The sequence below is a fragment of the Tursiops truncatus genome, chromosome 10 (genome assembly GCF_011762595.2).
Source record: "Tursiops truncatus isolate mTurTru1 chromosome 10, mTurTru1.mat.Y, whole genome shotgun sequence".
In the NCBI taxonomy this organism is placed as follows: domain Eukaryota; kingdom Metazoa; phylum Chordata; class Mammalia; order Artiodactyla; family Delphinidae; genus Tursiops; species Tursiops truncatus.
The window spans coordinates 59,680,670-59,695,291 of record NC_047043.1 but is presented as its reverse complement, the minus strand read 5'-3'; the positions used below and the strand labels follow the sequence as shown (position 1 = coordinate 59,695,291).

General features: G+C 47.4%; 1 protein-coding gene across 3 annotated transcripts; it reads left to right on the top strand.

The window, feature by feature from the left end:
- Window positions 1-478: 478 nt before the first annotated feature.
- SLC25A38 (solute carrier family 25 member 38) lies at window positions 479-11,494 on the top strand. Of its 3 annotated transcripts, XM_004321275.4 has the most exons (7): window positions 656-863; window positions 5,605-5,726; window positions 6,333-6,417; window positions 7,124-7,303; window positions 7,538-7,706; window positions 9,450-9,616; window positions 10,706-10,977. In XM_004321275.4, exons 1-7 carry the CDS (start codon window positions 795-797, stop codon window positions 10,826-10,828), a joined length of 915 nt encoding a protein of 304 aa, XP_004321323.1. In that variant the 5' UTR covers window positions 656-794; the 3' UTR covers window positions 10,829-10,977. The 3 variants fall into 3 exon arrangements, with proteins under 3 accessions (XP_019802483.1, XP_004321323.1, XP_033720583.1); XM_019946924.3 differs by lacking the exon at window positions 6,333-6,417 and having other exon boundaries at window positions 479-863; XM_033864692.2 differs by lacking the exon at window positions 9,450-9,616 and having other exon boundaries at window positions 10,706-11,494.
- The last annotated feature ends 3,128 nt before the right edge of the window (window positions 11,495-14,622 follow it).

The window sequence follows — 14,622 nt, the reverse complement described above, 5'->3', positions numbered from 1 at the left end:
AAATTATTCATGAGATTATTTTATTGTCACGTCTTAGAAATCCAGCGTGTGGATAACTTACAGCACATTTCTGGCACGAAATTTTCAGCGTTTAAAGGGAAATGTGGATCTGCCAAGACAATAAAGTTGTGTTTAATGGAAAAATATTCCACACTGCTTCGGGTTTTAATACAAATTAATTACAATTAAATCAAGTTTAAAATTCTGGTCTTCAGTCACACTAGCCACACTTCACGTGCTCGATAGCCACAGTTGGCTACTGGCTACCGCATTGGGCAGAGCGAGTCTGGACTGTAACTACCTTCAGACGTGGCGCCGAGAAGCATACCACCCTGCAGACGCCCGATGCAGCTCCGGGCGCAGGGAAGCCCCGATCCTGCAGTTCCGGAGGTCTCCACGAGGTGGCACTAAGGAGCACACCCTCGCTAAGCGCGACCCGCGTCCAACCCCGGAAGCTAAATTCCGGCGTTATATCTAGTTCCTCCGGCTTTCTCCAGTCCCGGATGAACCCTGTCTAATACTCTCAAGTCCTGAAGACGGCAACGGGACAGGATGGGCAGGGCAGCAGAGCCTCGCAGTCTGCTGAGCTAGTGAAGAGCGGCGCCTGGAGCCACTCATGTGCGGTGGGCGCGCAGGTGCCGACCCTCGACCAGCGCAGACCGCAGAGAAGCCCCACGGTAGAACGCGTCGCCCGGCTACCGCCATCGCGTCGTCTTCTCTAGAATCGTCAGGGCCGGGCCTGAGCTCCCACCGACGGCACCCCGGGCCCAGTGCAGTCGCAGGCCTCCCTTCCAATGATTCAGAAGTCACGCCCGGCGCTGCTGCAGCCTCAAGATGTCGGAGACAGGGTGGAAACGCTTATGGTAACCTGAGGGGAAGGGAAGGCAGGGGTTCCGGCATTGCCGGCTCGGGGAGGGAAATTCGGAAGGTTGCCGAGGGTCAGCGGCCCTCAGGGAACCTTTTCAGCCTCCGGGATGCGCGCATAACCGGTTGGGGACGTGGCGGCAGAGATGGAGTTTGACTAAGGGATTAAAAGAGGGGAGGAAGGAGAGAAGTTGCAGTCCAATCCTTGGGACAGGCAAGCAAAGGTCTCGCTCCTGTATTGGTAATCTGGGTAGAGGTAGGCGGAATTGCCGGGGCCTTGGCCGGTGTCGGGGGGGAATGTGCCCGCGTGGTCCAGAGCGAGGTGCGAGCGCTACGGGACGTTGCTTTGAGTTAGATGCCTAGAATGACAGGTGGGAGGACACCTGGGTAGATATTTGGACCGTTGCAAAGCCCGGCAATAACGCTAAGCCTGAGGAGCGATCGTTGCTCGAGCGAGGTGGGTCAGGGCTGCACAGCGCCCGCGGGCTGGACCAGGTGGACCCTCCCGGGAACCGGTGCGGTTTGCCCTCGCCACGAGGCCACGCCTCTCCCGCGCCTGGATTGGCTGCCATGTTCGCGCCGCGGGGCTGCCATTGGTGGAGGCGGAGGCTGGGCTGGGCCGGCGAGGAAGGTCTGGCTGAGTTGCTGCTAGCGGTGGGTGGAGACGGGGATGCGGCTTCGCTGTAGGCCGGGAGGGACAGTTGGCCGCGGCTACTTTTCTCCCTGCGGTCAAGGACGCGGCCCACCTGCAACGGGGGCAGGGCAGGGGTGTGGGGTTTTTGTTTTGTTTTGTTTTTTATCTTTAACAAAGGTGGAGGCGGGGACCGTTTACATCTTATAACATGTGCTTACATATTTCTTTTTGGGTCCTCCAGCTCTGGCCTGGAGATCTCAATTGGATTTAGGATATAGTTTTTTTAAAGGGGAGTAGGAGTTGCTTGTGGAACCGTTTGCTAACTATTCAAGTGCTGCTTATTGCCTTTATGTATCTATGTATCATTGTTTGGTTGTTTTTGCCCTACCCCCCCTCAAAAAACAAATAAACAAAAAAGCCAGCTGTATTACTCGTTTTATTTACCTTGAATAAATTTGGGCTGTTTAGGAAAAAAAAAGTCAAGCATGCCTTAAAGGGTATGCCATCCACCATTGACAATATCTTAAAAATGAAAAGTGTAAATTCTATTTTTTTAAAACAATTATGTTACCTGTTTTGTTTTGTTTTTAACTATCAGAGGTTAACCTATACTGCTGTTTTATATTTTGCATCTGTTCTATGCTAATGGACCTGGAAAATTACAAAGTTAAAAAAGTTATGGGCTCTATGCATGTATCCACAAATATTTTTTTAGCCAATAAAATGTTCAAGCAGTGTGCTGTAAAAATAAAAACATTAAGAAAATAGTTCCTGCAATGGAGGACAGTGTGTTGGGCTTTGGGGAGCAGTATACAGTAGTTCCATACACAACCTGTGAGAGCCTCAGAGAGGCAGCTCCAAAGAGAACTGCTTAGAAGCTGTAACTGCCGGCCATTCCTACAGCCTTACTGGAGCAAAGGGCTGGGGGGAGCCAGGGGAGAGTCCCCTGTCCAGGGATGTGGCCTGCAGGGCCCTCTAAGCTTTATCCTGTGGAATTGTGCTCAAGGGAGAGCCCTGTGCAGATTTCCTGTTAGATGAAGTGATTCGTTCATTCTTTTTTTTTTTTTAATTTATTTTTGGCTGCGTTGGGTCTTCGTTGCTGTGCTAGGGCTTTCTCTAATTGCGGCGAGCAGGGGCTACTCTTCGTTGTAATGAGCGGGCTTCTCACTGCGGTGGCTTCTCTTGTTGCAGAGCAGGGGCTCTACGCCCGCGGGCTTCAGTAGTTGTGGCGCACGGACTTAGCTGCTCCGTGGCATGTGGGATCTTCCTGGACCAGGGCTCGAACCCATGTCACCTGCATTGGCAGGCGGATTCTTAACCACTGTGCCTCCAGGGAAGTCCCTGATTCATTCATTCTTGATTGTTGAGCACCTGCTGTGGACCAGGCTCCATGGTCAGTGCTGGAGGAACCACCATGAACAGGACAGTCCAGGCCTCCTCTGTCCTTGACCCTCAGTCATAAGGCAGGTGGGCTCCGGCGCCGTGGAAGCACTGAAGAGGAGCACTGAACGCGAGTGTGGGGTTAGGGTAGATCAATGGCAGGGTGTTCACTGGGATGGAGCGCCCTGGAGGAGAGACACATGGGGGGTGAGAAAGAAAGATGAGTTAGGTTTAGAAATGTCAACCCGCGGTGCCTGTGGGACATCGGATTAAGTGGATATGGGAGTCTGCAGAAGACAGCTTGCAGGGGTGGACAGAAGGGTGGGAAAGAAGAGGCTCTGCATGTGAAGGCGGAGAGGCCGGGGAAGTGGGAGGAAGATCAGGACAGTGTTAATCCCAGAAGCCGGAGGCAGAGCACATTTCCAGAAGGAGCTGGTGGTGGTCAACAGCCAACAGCAGAACCCTGCTGAGCTGCCTGGGAAGTGCCCTGGACTGTCACTTAGACGGGGAGGAATGGTGAAGAAAGCATGAACTTTGAGTCTTAGCCAATGGCTTCAAACCCTGTGACTTAGGATACGTTGTCATCCCTGTGAGCTCCAGTTTCATCTGGAAAATGGGTTTGAACATCTAGCTCTTACGAGTATTGTGAGATTTCGAGGTGCTGTATATGGATGCCTCACCCCAGGCTGCTCTGGTAGCGGGGGTTGGCACTGCTGAGGCTGGAGACCCCCAAGGAGATCACTAGGATGGATCAGTGGGGGGCAGGCTCTGGGAGGAATGAGGGGTCATCAGTAGGAGTTGGTCATGAAACAGTAGGTAGACCAAGGAGTCTTATTTGTCTCCCAAATGTCCTGCTGGGACATGAAGGAGAGGCAAGCATGTGGAGAACCGTGGACAGAGTTTCCATTAGGGGATGTTGAGTTTGAGATGCCTACAGGCCATTCGAAGGGACGTGGGGGGAGCATGGGGACAGTGGACTCGGGAGAGAGGCTGAAGTGGGCTGGAGGTGTGGGCGTTGCCGGCATGTGTGCGTCGAGCATGGTGTGGTGTGGAGATGAGGGTGCCCCCGTGCCGCAGCTACGGGGAGATAAGAGAAACAGCAACATCTGTGGCTGGGGAAAGGAGGCTTAGAAGGGCAGCCAGAAACCACAAAGAGAGGAGCGGTGATCAGCTGTTTCAAATGCACCAGAGAGGCCAAGTAAGAGAAGGCCACAGATGGGAAAGGGGTCCTGGGATATGGCAGGTCCTTGGTGAGGCAGCTTTAGTGGAGGGGCTTTACCTGGATGGCAGACTGGGAAACCTGAAGGGTGACTAGTGAAGAGGGAGTGGAGATGATGTGGCATCAGGCTGGAAATATGGGGGGCTTTCGAGCTTGTTCCAGACAAAGGAGAAGATGTCAGTGGAAGTAAGAGGCTGAGTATGCAGGGAAGAGAGGCTCACTGATGCCACAAAGGTTCAGATGAGGCTGAGAAACAAAATTTGTGGGAATATGGGTTAGCAAAAGGAGCAGGACACACATCTGATGAAGCTGTTCCCATCTGGCTTGGTTGTACTAGTGGTCTTACCTTTGCTGCTTGGAAGGCTATTTGAACGTGCTTATAAGCTCCAGTATTTATTATCTGAACTTATTAAGTCCTTTTAAGGAATTCCAGTTATAAATTGAGACTTGCTCTTTTGGTGAAACGTGGAATAATCTCTCTTCTCTGTGAAACAAATACCACAGATTACAAACATTTTGGTTCCGGGTAGGTAGTTTTTTTGACGTATAACAGGCAACTTCATCTTAATAGCATTTTAGGACTATAGTATGCCATTTATTAAAAAGTAATAGTGCAAATGCCATTTAATGAAAAGAGAGACGATCTTTGGATGGAGTTTGCCAAGTGTCTCCTTTGGAAAAGAGGACATTTGTTTCCTGCTTGGATTTTTAAAAGTGTGTTTTCACAACCATTTGATTGCGTCGCGCTGTGGGGCCTCTGGAGTGCGCTTGGGGGAAACACAGTCAGTCTGCGAGGCAGTCCTGCCCTCCTGGATGCCACCTCTCAATTAGACAGTGTGTGTGACTCTCCTGGCTTAGAGGACAGCCAGCAAACCCAGGAGTGGCTGCTGGCCTTGTGGCGCCCCTGCGATCTGTTTAGGTCCCGGTGAGACAAATGGGTATATGACGGGGAAAGTTTTACATTACAGAAATGCATGGGTTTTACAGGAAGTGGCACAGACATTTCACATTGTACCTGCTCACTTATGGTTTCACTTCCTTTGTCTTACTCCTGTAAATAGCCTGCAGGCCCTACAACCTAAGGAACCTGAAACCAGCAGTTCAGAGTTAAAACACTGTTCAACTGAGTTTTGCTTTTGTGACGAGAAGGAGTTGGCCTATAACTTACTGTCAAGACAAGTAGGGAGGTGTGGTCAGTGGCATAATTCACAGATGGAAATCACCGTGTTGCTCAGTAGGAGCAAAGTTATCCATAAGTTTTTAATTATCAGTAATTACTAAAGTTGTTATCAGTAAGACCAGAGAGCTACCTCTTGGAGTATACTGTGTTCTCAATAACATTCCAACACTGTTCGTTCCTGGCTATGCTTTTCCCTTCTGTGAAGTCTGACGCTAATACAGGGTGCCACCAGGTGAGTTTCTAAGAGATCCTTACAGAGAACTGACTGGTCCAGGTGTGACGAAGGCTGGGACAAAGCTGCTGGCACACTGTTCTCTTGCCCTGCAGTTGCAGCCCGTGATCAAAGCTTTCCTGTGTGGCTCCATCAGTGGGACCTGCTCTACCCTCCTTTTCCAACCCCTGGATCTCCTCAAAACGCGCCTGCAGACCCTCCAGCCCTCAGCCCATGGGTAAGGCCTGCTGCCCCGTTCCCCTGCTCCCTCCCCCCCTTTTCACTGAGGACCTGGTTTCAACAACTTCTCTCAGACACTGGCGCATCTTTACTGTGTTCAGTCAACTTCCATTCTGTTGGATGAGCAAAGAGAAACACAGGCCAGGCCGAGCTTTCATGTGTTTTATATATACTCTTAATTAAGCGGGGTCCTTCCCTGAGTAGCTTCCTGGGATCTGCCTTGGTGACGTTTGCATTTTACTGTGCCAGCCTGTAATGTCATAACTGTGCTGCCTGGCACAAGTAGTGGGTGGTTTTCTGGAAATAAGATAGGTATTGAGTGTATCTTATGTGCCCCCTATTGGGCTCAGCCCTGTGGGAAGTGCACAGAGTGTATGTAAAATGAGAAGTTATCCCATTGCTTGCAGTGTGAATGGACAAAGAATCATGCACCTGCCACACCATGAACGCATAGGAACTCAGAGTAACTCCAGGGTGCCTTTTAGAGATTCTTAAGTGTTCTAGAAAAGAGTCCATACAGAGAAGTCTGTGAGTGGGGAGTTCTTTCACAGGGATGTGGTCTAAGCGATTTCTCCTTCCTTGCCTCCGTTTTGTCTGCCTTCAGATCCAGACGTGTTGGGATGTTGGCTCTGCTCTTGAATGTGGTTCGCACGGAGAGTCTTTTTGGCCTCTGGAAAGGGATGTCCCCCGTAAGCTGCCTTTTGGGTCTTGTCTTGCACCCCCTCCTTTAATAACTAGCCGTCTCTCATCCACCTCACACCTCCTCTCTTTTAAGGGTACGTGAGGTTGGAGGTGGTGGGAGGGCCTTTCTGGTCTTCCTGCCCATCCCTCTCACTGTCGCTGGCTTCCATTTGAGGGCCCTGGGAATAGCACACCTGTGCGTCCTGGGCCCGACTTCTTAGTGCAGCATGAAGTCCTAGAGCAGAGGCAGCTGGCGCCCCACCTGTCAACAGACCTTGCCCTCACCCCTCCAGTGCCTCCACACCTTCATTTCTTTGCCTAGACAGCTTTTTCTGGCCTTTGGAACTCACTTTGCTGGAAATGGCAGGGAATTCACACTCACCCCAACCCCGCAGCAGCCCTTAACCAATGAAAGATGAGAGCTGATGTTTAAAACTTCCCTTCCCTCCTCAGGTGGCAGGGTAACCTAGGACACTGATTCCCAGAGTTTCCCAGAGGGATTCCGTTGCCCATGGCAATAACTGATGAGACGACACACTCTTTGTTGACTGCCTTCTCTCCCATCTCATTTCCCTACTCTCCCATTGGTGTTCCCTCCACACCTTAAATCGACTCCTTGCATGCGAATCCTGGGTCTTCTTTGGGGAAATCCAGCTCAGACAGGATCTTACATGTTGGTGTTTGATTCCGTTCCTCCCTCCACTTGTTCTGCAGTCCATCGTGAGGTGCGTCCCTGGCATTGGAATCTACTTTGGCACTCTCTACTCTTTGAAGCAGTACTTCCTGCGAGGCCATCCCCCCACCGCCCTGGAGTCAGTCATACTGGGGGTGGGCTCCCGCTCTGTCGCGGGGGTCTGCATGTCACCCATCACTGTGATCAAGACACGGTACGAGGTGAGTGGGCAACCAGAGACACCGGGCTCTTGAGTCAAGTGGCCACTGATGCCACCTCCCGATTTATAACCTAACACAGGGTTGATGTGGTCGGAGAACTCATCTGTGTAGTCAGGCCAAGCACATGCAAACCAGAGCCGCCAGGGCTCCGGTAATGCACCCTGAGGATGGCTTCGTTCAGTGCGCAAACCCAGGGCCACTGTGCCAGCCATTGGTTCTGTGCTTCCTTTGCAGAGCGGGCGGTACGGCTATGAGAGCATCTATGCGGCCCTGAGGAGCATCTGTCACAGCGAGGGGTACCGGGGTCTCTTCAGTGGCCTGACAGCAACACTCCTCCGTGATGCCCCCTTTTCCGGAATCTACTTGATGTTTTACAACCAGACCAAAAACATTGTGCTTCATGGTACGGGTAAAGGAAGGTGTGGTGGGAAGAGATAGCCCTTGAGAGATCACATCCTCACCACTTTCTCGGAGATAGGAAACTATTCGTTGTTCTTAGCAGCTCCAGATTCTTATCCTAGTTTTAGAAACCGAGCTATATCTGCGTTGTGTCAGGCATGGGACCCGGTGCTGGGATGCAAGGGCGGCCATGAAGACATGGTCCCTGCCCTTTTGAGTTTATAGCTTCCTAAGGCAGACTACTGATAGTATGTAATTCTTGAGTCGGGGAGGGGGTAGGATAAAGCTCATTTTGCATAGGTTTTGCAGCAATGCTTCCCACATTTGCCTGATCTGGGTCCTACCCAAGGCATCCTAAATCAGAAGATTTGGGGTAAGACCTCAGAGACTGTATTTTTCAAGAAGCACTTGTTGTGATTCTTATCAGACAAGTTTGGGAAATCCAATGGGTTAGGAGCTAGAAGAAAAATATTTTCATGTCCCTTGCTGCGCTCTTGGCTAACATTGTTTTGAGCCCTCCTTTTGGATGGAGAGAAAGATGCCAAACCCCTAGCATTTTGGCAGGCCCACGCTTCCAGTAAGCTCGTGTTGTCAAGACATGGGCAAAATCGACAGGCAGTAAACATCCACCCAAGCAGAGCCAGGCACTGATAGAAACACATCCTATAAAGTGAACCTGCATTCAGTAAGGTGTCTATGGATAATGTGAGCAAGGAATTGCAACCAAAGTCGTTTAATTGGGAAAGCCAGAATGCCACCCCCATGACAGTGGTGTCAGTTGGAGTGCTTTGGGAGATTTGCTGCTTCTCCCCAGGCGCCAGGAGGTGTGACACTACAGGTCACAGCCTTACCTTACAGGAGAAAGTTAAGGCAATAAGGGGGCTTGGATATACATTTTTAACTTCTTCATCCATCCTAAAAATTTTTTTTAATTTGGTATTTAGAAATCATTTTATGCTTACCAAAAAAGCCACAAGAATAGTACCTATAACTCCATAGCTCATTATTCTCTTTCTATGTGTATAATTGTTTTCCTCAAACCATTTAAGAATAAGTTGCAGACATGCTGCCTCTTTACCCTTAAATACATCAGTGTGTACTTCCTAAGAACAAATGCATTCTTGTATAACCATCGATAGTTCTTTCATCTATAGTCTTGATTTCTCCAATTTTCCCAATAATGTATTTTGTAGCAATTTTTATTTTCAAGAGTATAAGCCAGTTATATAACCTCAGTGTGGGTTTCCCTGATGTTTCCTTTCAACTAGATTCATTTATATCTTTCTAGCTAGAGGAGCACATAACTGAGGTTGTGTCTTCAGTGCCTTATATCAGGAAGCTCATGACATCCGTTTGATGCACTGTGGGTGATGTTAACTTTTTATCACTATAAAAATAGTGTCTCCACTGAAAATTCAATTGTTTGTTCTTTTGTAATTTCTAAGTATCTCTGTGGGGAGATACTTTGAATCTATATAAATCTATATAACACTTCCTGTCCTTTCATCCATATATTTTAGCATCAGTGAATGACTCTTGCCTTAGTCAATTATGCTGATGGTTGTAAAAAGGTGAACTTTTCCATTATCCTACTTACACTGATTAGTTTAGATTTTGAATTCTTAGCCTTGTTTGAATCCAGACCCTTCTGGCTTTCAGGAAGAATTAGTGGGCAACTTGGCATGGATATTTATCTGATGAATATGGGATTTATTTATAACTGAATGTTGCCTTTGTCCTGTTTCAGACCAATTGGATACAGTCCTTGTTCCCGTTGCAAATTTCAGTTGTGGGATATTTGCTGGGATTCTGGCCTCACTGGTAACTCAACCTGCAGATGTTATCAAAACTCACATGCAGCTCTCCCCAATGAAATTTCGGTGGATTGGCCAGGCAGTGACACTCATTTTCAAAGTAAGGCTTTAGAATAAATATTGGTTCATATTGTGGTTAAGGCTTTCTCTCTCAGGCAGTAGCTCTTATCCTTTACATGGTAGAAACACCTGGGAAGCTTTTAAAACAATCCCGATTCCCAGCTCATAACCTGGGCTTATCATATTAGAATCTCTGGGGGAGATGAAACCCTGGCATCAGTATTTTAAGTTCCCTGGTGATTCCAATGTGTTGCCAAGGTTGAGAACCACTGCTAAAAATCTATGGTTGTGGGATTTTTTGTTGTTGTTGTTGTTTTGGTTTTGTTTGTTTAGGGAGGGAGCCTGACATTAGGACAACATGTGATATTTGTTAAATATGCATATTGTTGGGCTCTACCCCAGACCTACCTAGTCAGGAGATCTGGGAGGACTCCTTAACCTAATCAAGGATCTAGGAGAAAATGTAGTCAGACAAAAATCACAAGCACATTGTTTTGTTTCCAGGAGTTTGCACTAATGCAAATGGACAGATGGTATTGAAGATAAAAGTACAGTAATTGTAAAGTACACTAAAATGCTATTTAAAAGCCACTGAGTAAGCCCTTTGGAAACGTACTGTTATCAGATATTCTTTTTGAAAGTAAATTTGTTACCTAGATCTTTAGATGTTTCTGTACTACTCAATTTTTGTATGTAGCACAGGAAACATGTAAGCATCTGCAGCAAGTATCTGCCTTATCCTAGATACAAACAAGTATTTGTGAATCGGATCATATTCGTCACACTGCTTAGGTTGCCTGCTTTCTTATTCTTTATACCTAAAATCATGAAGTTTGAAAATAGAGTCTTCAGTATGTGTGAAAATGGTAAGATTTTCAGCTAAGAAATAAATTCCCCTGGATGGAGCAAGCCTAAAAAAAGATAAAGCTTAGCAACTACTCCAAAAAATTTTTTTTTTAGTTTATTGCCTCCTTGGACCCAGTATTCATAGTTTTAACATTATTTATAAAAGCCTAAAAAGTAAGACTTAACAATGGGGTAATGCAGAGAGAGATCCTCGCTCTCGTGCCAGGTATATAAGTGTATTGCTGCTTTAGTCCCAGAGTTTTGGCCTCCATTTTCCTCCTAGGATTATGGGCTGCGTGGCTTCTTCCAAGGCGGTGTCCCCCGGGCCCTCCGCAGAACTCTGATGGCAGCCATGGCGTGGACAGTCTACGAAGAGATGATGGCCAAGATGGGCTTGCAGTCCTGACCGAGCCAGGACCAGGCAGAGATGGGATCTGTCGCCCTGCCTGTTTTCTGCCAAGGACCTCTTCAACTCACTACCCTGGAGTCGGACAAAGTCCTATCTGGAGAGGCAGGCAAACACGTCACCTTCAGTTACCCAGCTCAAGAAGAGAATAGGTGGGTCCGACTCAAGCCTTCCAGACCTCCCAGAAGAGGAGTCACTGACATGGACATCATATTGGGGAGTTAGGAGAAGGGTTTGCATACCCTGCAAGGCTACTTGAAAAGGCATTTCCAGAGAGTGCTCTGTCCGGTGTCTCTGCTCAGCCACCCACTACACCACAGTGCCTCTTTGGATCTGCTCTTGGGCAGTGCAGCGCCAGGGATGCTGTGGGCCGCCTGCAGTGGCGGAGGAGTTCCAGCAGCGAGGCTGGATCTGCTGAGAGAGGAGTCACTGTCACCAGGCTGAAGACTGCCTCTGAGGTGATGAAGAACAGATGTCACGACTTCATTGGTTCCTCATTGACTTCTCAGAGGCTCCGGAGAAGGGGAGCAGTGGCTTCCTAGCCCCTAAGTGTCCAAATAATATTGTTTGATCTTGGCTCCTGCACTGTTTCAACTCCAGGTTACTCTGGCTTTTTTCTGCAGCTAAAGTTGGATAAATAAAGTGAAGCACTTTATCATTGAAAAACCTCAAGTGCCACGACTCCGCTCTAAAATAACAAAATAGTCTAAGGTGGCTGACTCTTGATCTGTATAGGTCCTCAAACCTAAAATTTTTAAAAATAGCTTTATTTTATATATCATACAATTCATCCATTCCAAGTAGACAATCCTGTGATTTTTTTAGTAACTTTACTGACTGGTGCAGCCATCACCATAAATCAGTTTCAGAACACAGTCACCCTCCGCCCCCAATAAGATCTCTTATTTACAATTAACCCTCGTTCCCAGCCCCAGCACAGCCCAGACAGCCACTGAACTGCTTTCTGTCTATAAATTTGCCTTTTCTGTGCACTTCCTACATAGTCATACACTATGTAGTCTGTTGTATCCGGCTTCTTTCAATTAGCATAACGTTTTGGAGGTTCATCCATGATGTGGCATGTTCAACACTTTATCCTTTTTTTATGGCCAAATAATATTCTATTGTGTGCCTATTTATCCATTCACCAGTTGATGAATGTGTGAATTGTTAGCACTTTTTGGCACTTACGAATATTGTCACTATGAACATTCACGTATGAATCATTTGTGTGGACATACATTTTCATTTCCCTTGTGTACATGCCTAGGAGTGCAATTACTGGATCATGTGGTAACTATGTTTAACCATTTGAGAAACTACCAGACTGTTTCCAAAGTGGCAGCACCATTTAACATCACCACCAGAAGTTTATGAGGGTTCTGATTTCTGCACACCCTCCTCAACACTTGTTATTGTCTGTTTTATTTATTGTAGCCATTCTAGTGGGTTCTATCAACTTTTAAGCTTAGGAAGGGGCTGTTGTTTTATCCAAACAGCAGAAGGGGGAAGTTTGATCTCCTGGTTAAGAACATGGGCTGTGATTCAGGCGGCCCAGGTTAAAAGGCTGGCTCTCCACCTACTTAGACACATTTGAAGTTGTCCCCAGGGGATGGAGATAGTAATATTTCCTACCTCCCAGGGTGGTGGCAAGGGTTAATTGAGCATATGTTTCTGGTGCATTACATTAGTTTCCTAGGGCTGCCACAGCAAACCACCACAAATCGGGTGGCTTCTAACAAATTTATTCTCTCAGTTCGGAGCCTACAAGTCTGAAATCAAGATGTCTGCAGGGCCATACTCTCTGAAGGCCCTAGGGGAAGACGGTTCCTTGTCTCTTCCAGTTAATCCCATGGTGGCTGGCAGTTCTTGGTGTTCATCAATCCAATCTCTGTCTCTGTCTTCACAATGGTTTCTCCCCCGTGTGTCTCTCTGTCCAAATTTGCATCTATTTTTAAGGGCACCAGTCATTGGATCAGGGCCCACCCTACTCCAGAATGACATCTTGATTACATTGCAAAGACCGTATTTCCAAATATGGTCATGTTCGTAGGAACTGGGGGTTAGGACTCCAACATATCTTTTTGGGGGACACAAGTCAATTCATACATATTAAGTTTAATGATTTATAAGTTTAAGTTTTAGGTTAGAATGCCGTATTCCAAATTATAATATGGAGAGGAGTATGGGAGAAGACAAACTAGGATCCTAATCTCCTAGTGGTACCCAAGCCACCAGTGCTTGGTGACCTATGTGTGTGAGGCTGTGTGCTGGGGAAAGCAGGGGAGCACCTAGGGCTGGAAATGGTGTGCTTGGGGCAGCAATGCAGGGCAGGCAGCTTAACACTAGATGATGGATGGAGTGCCTGCCGCCTAAGGACTTAGCCTCTGAGGCAGGATGTTCAGGTTTCTTGGCCTCTTCAGTCTCCCTGACCCTCATCTTGGGCTCTGGGAGCCTAATGCCAGTGGGGCCCGGCCAGGGGCTGCTGGGAGTGGAGGGGCAGAGATAAGCCCCAGAGGTGCAGGCTTCATCCCAGTGCAGATTTGCTCGCCTTATACACAGCTGGTGAATTTCAGCCACCAGAGGCCCCTCCCTGCTCTTCATTTGTTCTGTTGGGGGCAAATCATCTTAAAATTTGGAGAAATCGTCTCATTTCCTCTAAATATGGAGTAAAACTGAAATTTGCCATTATGAACTCTGATTCCAGAGGCAAGTGGCCCTGGGGTCTACATATCCCAGGCCCCCAGAATTTTTTTCCTCTCCCGTAGTCTCCCACAAGTATTAAAAGTTCAGAAAGGAAGTGGCTAGTGAGCTTCAGAGGGCTTTGGAAACACTGCCCAGTGCCCTCCCCCCACTTTTTTTTTTTTTTTAAATTGATTCGTTCTTGGCTGCCTTAGACTTAAAGCAAATTATATAGGGGCGGAGCTTTGTGGGAGTGAACAGTCATCTGGCGCTAGAGATAAGGCCTAGTAAGGCAGGAGGCAAAAAGGACAGAAGCAAAGCTTTCAAGCTGCTATACTCAATTTCCAAGAATATGTTATGAAATATCTCAATCACAAGAGTAGAATAGATGGTACATTGCCCCTTCATTCACATCACTCAAATGGAACAATTATCAGGATTTAGCCACTTTTGCTTGTCTTTCCCCTCTCCCCCACCTCCTTTTTTCTTTCCTTAACTGAAGCTTTTAAAAGCAGATCCCACACATCATACCATTTCACCCTTCCACATTTCTATATGCATATCTAAAAATTATGGGCATTTTTCTTAGGTAACTACGTTATTATCCTACTTGAAAAAAAGTTAACATTTTTTTTTGCTTATCAGCCAATACCCAGTCCATATTCATGTTTCCCTGATTGTCTCAAAAATTATTGTTTACAGTTGGTTTATTTGCATCAGGATTCAAACAGGTCCTAAGATTCTTTCACCAGCTGTTGGAAAGGGTAAGTAATTTTCAGGCAAACCACGGTTAAAGTGAGTCATCACTTCCTGAGGGCCCAATCAAGTCAGGGAGCCTAGCATTAGGACTCTGGGGGGTTGCAAAGCTGAGATCTGCTCTCCAAAGCAGTGCTCCTTCCACGCCTCCAGGCTGAGCAGTGTGCACTTCCACCTCCTTGCTGCCTTCAAATTCTCAAATATCAGCTATTGTCACCATGTCCTCTCTAAAAAAAACTGGCTCAATGCCATAATCTGTAGGTGTTCTTTCACCTTCCAAGTTCTTCCCTGCTCTTTGGGAACTACTGGCTTAGGTAGCTGGTAAACACTCTAAGGTCAGTGGTTCTCAAACTTGG